The following is a 6,664-nucleotide window of genomic DNA, read 5'->3' as shown; positions in this document are numbered from 1 at the left end:
AGCACAATACACGACGCTACTCTCTTGACATTTTTAGAAATACTCATACAATATTTACCATGTATACGAGTATGTATTTTGGTAAGATTTGTATGTATTAAAAGCTTTAATTTGTTTATACGCAAACGGAAACTCGACGTCAAAGCAGCGTGAGCTCAACAGCGGAGATTCATTCATAAGCAGACATACTAACTATATATGGGGTGTTCCATACCAAAATGGACGGGTTCACACTTCATGTGTTTGATTTGTATTAAATTTCTAGGGTTGATGCATAAACGTAAATAATAAATAAATATGAAATTTGAGTTTGATTAATACATTTTTAAAAATTTTGCAGCACAAAAACAAATCAATTTAATAGTTTTTGAAATATCTCAAAAAAAAAAACACATACACACATCAAAATTCTCTATGAAAATATGCCATATCAAAAAGAAAAATTAAAAAAAAAACACAATGAGTATTGCGCAATATTTAAGTATTATGGGGTGCACTATAAAATAGTTTGAGTTATGAATATTTTTTACACCGAAGTTGAGTAAAATGAGTACATTACAAATTTACAAATTTTTCATTTTTTTTTAGATTTTTTTTTAGTATGCGGTTTTGTAGCCCATTAAGTTTTAGTATAATAAAGTGCAAGCTTTAAGCGATTGCAAAACCGGCATTAATTTTGTTTTTTAGTTTCCGTGAGAAAAAAATGCAAAAAGCCGTCAGCATAAAGATTATTAAAAATCAATGCAATTTTGCACTTTAATGGGCTACAAAACTGTGTACTCAAAAAAAATTCTAAAGAAATTAATAAAATTTGTAAATTTGTTATGTACTCATTTTACTCAACTTCGGTGTAAAAAATATTCATAACGTTATGGTATGGAACGCCCCTTATACACCTTTAATTTATACAAGATTTCAGAACAAATTCAGCTTCAGGGAAAATAAAATTATATCGCACAATATTTTTTGCTTATTCTTCCTTTTCATAATAAATAAAGGGCCTATATCTTCCCAACAACCACTAGATTTATACTTCATTCAAGTGTATTCATCTCTTCACAATCCCTCTTGCTTGCACACTTCACTTCCGCCTCTCTGATTTTTTATTTATTTTTTTTTGAATTCTCGCTAAAGTAATTCATAAAACTTTCACGTGCAACAATGCATTACTTCAGCGAACGATTGATATTTGGTGATTTGTGCAGCAGCAGCTGCATGTTAACGAACAACCTTCACTCGGCTATGAGTACGAGTAATGCTCGCAGCGCAGCATTGGTGTCAAGAGCGTATGTGACGTCATCAATTTTTCTATCGTAGAACTGTGAATAAGCACGGAGGCTTGTTTTCAAGTGATGACGTTTAAATAAGTAGTAAACGAATTTTTAAGAGTATTTGTATGAAAACGCGCAAAGAGAGTAATTGTTGTTGTAGGTACATATTTATGTAGAATGAAGAGAGTTACACAATTTGCTCTTTGTTTGAAGCGCTGCCCATTTATTCGCATCTTCATGGTTTTCGAAAAAAATTAACGTAATTGTAATGATATGGTAATCGTTATGGATGCGGCTATGGTTGTGATTAGGGTTATGGTTGTGGTTATGGTTATGGTTATGGTTATGGTTATGCCTATGGCTATAGTTATGTTTATAGCTATGGTTATAGTTATGGTTATGGTTATGGTTATGGCTATGGCTATGGTTTAGGTTATTTACATGGCTGTGGTTATGGTTATGATTATGGCAATAAAAATGGTGATTCTAATCGTAATGGGAATGATATGGCAATGCCAATAGTAATGGTATATTCCAATAACGTAACAGTCGTAATGGTAATGGTAGTATTAATGCTAATGGTAATGGAAATGAAAGCGGTAATGGTAATGGCAATGACAATTATGGTAGTGACGGTTATGGCAAAGTTTATAGTAATGACAATTATAGTAGTTATGGTAATGGTAATAGTAATGGTACTGATATTAAGATTGGTAATGGCACAGGTATTGGTAATGATATTAATAATGTTAATCGTACTGATATTCATAATGGCAACGGCATTGGCAATCGTAATGGTAATGTTAATGTTACTGGTAATGAAAAGGGTAATGCAATTGAGAAGGTAATAATAAAAGTAATGATAGTGGTAATCGTAATGGTACTGGTATTGGTAATGTTAATGGTAATCACATTTATTTGTACTACAAAATAACTGCAACTATCAACTATGGCCTATAGAACCATATAACGCTTTTGGTTTGCATATCTGAAAATTATTAAGCAAAAAAACAAAACAAAACAAAATAAATATGGCAGCACGTCATTGTCCAGAAAACTGCCTCTTTTGCAAAGAAAATTTGCAACGTTACTCTCTGGAAAAGTGCGTAAAATATTTGTCTCACAGTATTTTGCACCACTTGCTCCTTTTCTATACCAAAAACACTATACAATATCGCTCTGTTTGAGCAGCAAGTAAGAGAGATAGAGTAAAATTGCGAGATGTACAACGCATGCAAACAATAAAAGTGCGGGTGTAGACGCTAACGAGGTAGTGAGCGGGGCGAACTTCGCTGCGGACGTTTTAGCCGCAATGAATAAAAGCAAATGTCACAGCACGAAATGGCTCAGTTTCAGTGGAACTGCCGGCGGTAATGCGTGGAAAACGAGAAAAATTATAAAAAAAACAAAGAATACTTAAGATATAAAAAATAAAATTAAAATATATATACATAGAGTTGTACATACCTATATATTGTATTATATGTATAAAGAAACAACAACAAACAAGCATAGAGCTTCAGCGACTAGATAAAATTTCGTTTTTGTTTGCTTGTGACAGTGATAAAACACTGACGAATTGTATTGTATGGACGGGTGGTAGCAATGGAGGCTGCAGCAGCAATGGAAAATAACAAATAAATTGCGAAGAAATTGAAGAATGTTTACGTGTAAATATGTATGTGTACAAATGTGTTTTTGAAAATTCCTTTGCTTACAAATAAAGAGTTAATAAAAAAAATTTAAAAATAAATAATAAAAAAAACAGTACCAGTGACTCGTAGCAGCAGCGACAGCGAACGCGTCAAAAATTGTGCGTCTTATCTACGAAGTTATTGAATATCTCTCAAAACAGAGAAAATATTTTGCGACTAAATTAAGCACATAAAGCGCTGTTAAGTAGTCAAGTGGGTGCGACAGTTAGTGTTGTGACGTCTTAGAAATATAAGCCTAACAAAAAACACAAACAAAAAAGCTTAAAAAAAAAACAAAAAAAAAAAAAACCGAAGCCGAAAGAATTTATTACGTCAGGGAACTGAATTGGAGTGGAAAAAGCCCGCGTGTGTGCGTTTGACATGTGTGTGAGTGTGTGCGCTTAGAAAACAGCCGTCGGCAAGCAAAGTGTAGTGAAGCGCGGTAAAGTATTGAGCGGATTGTCACCTGAGCTGATCTGAGCAGAGCTAATATTCTAAAGGTGGGGAAGTTATTTAAGTTTTCGCTTTCATTTGATTAATGTAAAATATGTAATTTGAAAATATTTAGTAGTGAAAGTAAATAGTTTGGTATGAAATTCTGCTTATTTTTTTATAATCTTTATAAGAAATCAAAGAGAGGAAATATTATATACATGTCGTTTTGCTGTCATAATGCATAAAAGTGCGGCTAGTTTAAGCCTTTCACGATGATATAAAAGGGTTTCTTTGGCAGCGCAGAAATTTCAGTAGAAAATATTTTATAAAAAACTTATATTCCCACTTCTTTTAATCAAAATTTCATTATATACTTGGCTAAACTTTTTCTCATTTTCGCATTCTTTTTGCCTTGCGCTTCTTGCTACTTTAAGCAGCATGTTTCTATGCATAATTGTACCTATATACAATGGGCCAGATTTAAAAGCTTAAAACAATAAACTTATTTAATCTAGATACCTTGGAGTATGCAAATACAAACTCAGAATCCATAAAATCTGAAAAAGCGTTTGTAAGCCTTAATTATGAAAAATTTATTAATAAATTCTAAAACTAAAGATCTAGCTCTTAAATTTGTTTAAACTATAAATTAATCTTAGAAAAAGTACAGTAACAAAATATGTTGATAATTATTTTTTGTGTCAAAACACATTTGAATTAATAAAAATTACATAGCTTAGTAAAGTACACTAGTCCGATTATCGCCAGTGGTAGCCACCGCTATTTAAAACAAAATATAATAAACTATTATATAGCCAAAGATATCTATATTAATAAAACTCGGCGGATAATTAGCGCTTTTTTTAATTAATTGTTACATTTTCAAGAAACATGAACGATACACGGCGTATGAGTAACCTTCCTTTCTGGTCATATCATAGGCACATAATACAAAGGAGAATCTTGGAAACTTCCCAACGGATTTGGACGAGATTTTCTCTAATATATTCTGCCTCGTCATGAGAGTGACCTTTGGTATTTAGAATTTCTATAGGTGTGCCACCTGTCTTAAAATTTATAAGATCCGCACCGTTCGTTGGAACACAAAAAATTTAATGTCAAATGAAATGAATTGGCCTCTAGATAAGCATACTTAAATGTTTTATTTTTTAATAGGTTTTCCATCTGCTAAGAAAATAACTATATTTTATCTTAATAAGCGAATGTATCAGTTCTGCGCCGTCACTGTCACAGTCTTTCCAGACTCAGCCTCTAGATGTGCAATAATGTATTATTTTTTCGCGTGTGATTGGCAACTGTTTAAGAATTATAAGATATTCACCGTTTGTTGGATGTAGAAATTTGCAGACTCCATTCTCCATTTATCAATTTTAGTCATATGATTTTTTTTTTTGATTTAACATAAAACGCACTACTCACGCACTATTTTCAATTAAAATCGTATTTTTATTTCTTTAAATAATATAAATTAAATAAATAAACTGGTACTTTTCGATGTACCACAGATTTTGATACCTTAGATTATAGGCTATACCAAAAAAATATTTTTTTCTGTTTTTTTTTTAACGTTTAAATAGTCAAAAAAGAATTTTGGCCACTTTCTCTTTCTTCTGGCCCACTGTGCAACGCAAGATTTGGTAACTATTTAGTTGACGTTACTAAAATCTCCTTTCGGAGTAATATGTGTCTAACGTTTCTCTTACAGGTCTATTCTGCGCTGGTAATAAAAAGTTTGTAACCGGTAAATAAAGTTCCTGACAATTTTTAAACCCTTTTCGCATTCTGTGTACTCTTGTAACCGGTAAATTTTGTTACCATCTCATAAGCTGGTAACCAAGTATTGCCCCGTGAAATATACAATGCCAGAATTTGCACAATTCTTCATAGCTGAATCGCTGAATATTTTAACTGCATTACCAACGTTCCTTGAATCGCGGTGACAAGAACTGGTAAAATTTTTTGGTAATAAAATTTCCCGGTTACAAAATCTCGGTAACGCGCAGAATAGACCTGTTAGAATAATTGTTCCATGAAAATTTCTTTTTGTACTCTTTTTAACCGACTTCCAAAAAAGGAGGAGGTTATCAGTTCGTCGGAATATTTTTTTTTTTTTATGTATGTTACCGCATAACTTTGGACCACGTCAACCGATTTCGATAATTCTTCGCATCGGAAAGGTAGTGTCTCAGAGGTGGTCCCATACTAATCTGGTTAAGATCCGATCAGCGGATCATGAGATATATATATATATATTTTTTATATGAGAGTTGAAGTCGGTTTTTTTTTTTGCTAAAAATTACTTGTTTACCTAGCTGATGCAGTTTCTGTTTACAATAAGCGCGTATTAGTAAGAAAATAAAGAAGATAAATTCGATATATGACGGTTGCAAAGAACATAAATGCCCGAATATAATCTTTTGTAGTATTTAAAAATTTTTTTAAATACACTTTTATTTGGGTTTATTTCGAAAACTACTTGTCACGCGAATTTTTCCTTCCTAGCGAGTTATTTTATATTTAAATTGAATGGTAATAAGGTAATGAGTTATAAATAATTCTACCTAAATACATACAAGGTTATGATTTCTAAATCTTTATGAAAAAAGTGTTTGTAAAACTTCTTAAACGACCAGTGTTTGGCATGGCGTATACGTGATCAAACCGTCGTATAGGCTTCCTCCACAATGGGGATGAGTGCAGACATTTTTCCATTGTACATTTTCTAATGATTGATGGGATTGATAGAAGTAGTAGTAAAAGAAGGTGATGTAACGAAAAATAAAATTAAAGAAATTTTCATAGTAAGCTTTGAATAGGAAGAGATAAGGATTTAGACAAAGAGCCACTCTAACTGAATAACCAGTTTCACGAAAGCAATTTAAGTGAAAAAGGATTGTATTATTTGCATTTAATATGAAAACTGGAAAAAATCATTTTTCATTTACATAAATTGCTGGTGAAACAGGCACGCACTGTTACGTCCTCATATAAGCTGCGGCCAAAAGTAGGTGCCACCGCTCTAAAAATTCGTTGAAATCTCGTATATGCAGCACACAGTACTTAGGAATGAAGAAATGTGGAAAATGGTAAAAGTCGACCATGCCCTCAGCTCTTGTGGGCGGAAATGGTAAATATTATCTGATTTTGATGAAATTTGGAGTTTATACTGATCTCAACCACAAAAGCATAATTATGAAGGAACAAAAAACTCTTACAAAAATAGGCGCAAATTTAAAAAAATTA

The 6,664-nt window shown here is 32.2% G+C and overlaps 1 protein-coding gene across 1 annotated transcript; it reads left to right on the top strand.

Annotated features, from left to right (window-relative positions):
• Nucleotides 1-1,544: 1,544 nt before the first annotated feature.
• Nucleotides 1,545-2,273, top strand: LOC118750519 (aspartate and glycine-rich protein-like). Its single transcript, XM_036485235.1, has 3 exons — nucleotides 1,545-1,642; nucleotides 1,821-2,115; nucleotides 2,232-2,273. Exons 1-3 carry the CDS (start codon nucleotides 1,545-1,547, stop codon nucleotides 2,271-2,273), a joined length of 435 nt encoding a protein of 144 aa, XP_036341128.1.
• Nucleotides 2,274-6,664: the final 4,391 nt, after the last annotated feature.

Source organism: Rhagoletis pomonella, unplaced genomic scaffold, assembly GCF_013731165.1.
Source record: "Rhagoletis pomonella isolate Grant_MI unplaced genomic scaffold, Rhpom_1.0 Rhpom_scaffold_00279, whole genome shotgun sequence".
Taxonomy (NCBI): Eukaryota; Metazoa; Arthropoda; class Insecta; order Diptera; family Tephritidae; genus Rhagoletis; species Rhagoletis pomonella.
The sequence above is the reverse complement of the archived record's forward strand: the minus strand, read 5'-3'. Positions and strand labels throughout refer to the sequence as shown.

Excerpts from the sequence above, each read along its gene's own strand:
- LOC118750519 (XM_036485235.1), top strand. The coding sequence starts at position 1,545 with ATGGTAATCGTTATGGATGCGGCTATGGTTGTGATTAGGGTTATGGTT. Across the intron at positions 1,643-1,820 it reads ATGCCTATGGCTATAGTTAT|TCGTAATGGTAATGGTAGTA; the intron begins GTTTATAGCTAT and ends ATAACGTAACAG. Across the intron at positions 2,116-2,231 it reads AGGGTAATGCAATTGAGAAG|AACCATATAACGCTTTTGGT; the intron begins GTAATAATAAAA and ends TATGGCCTATAG.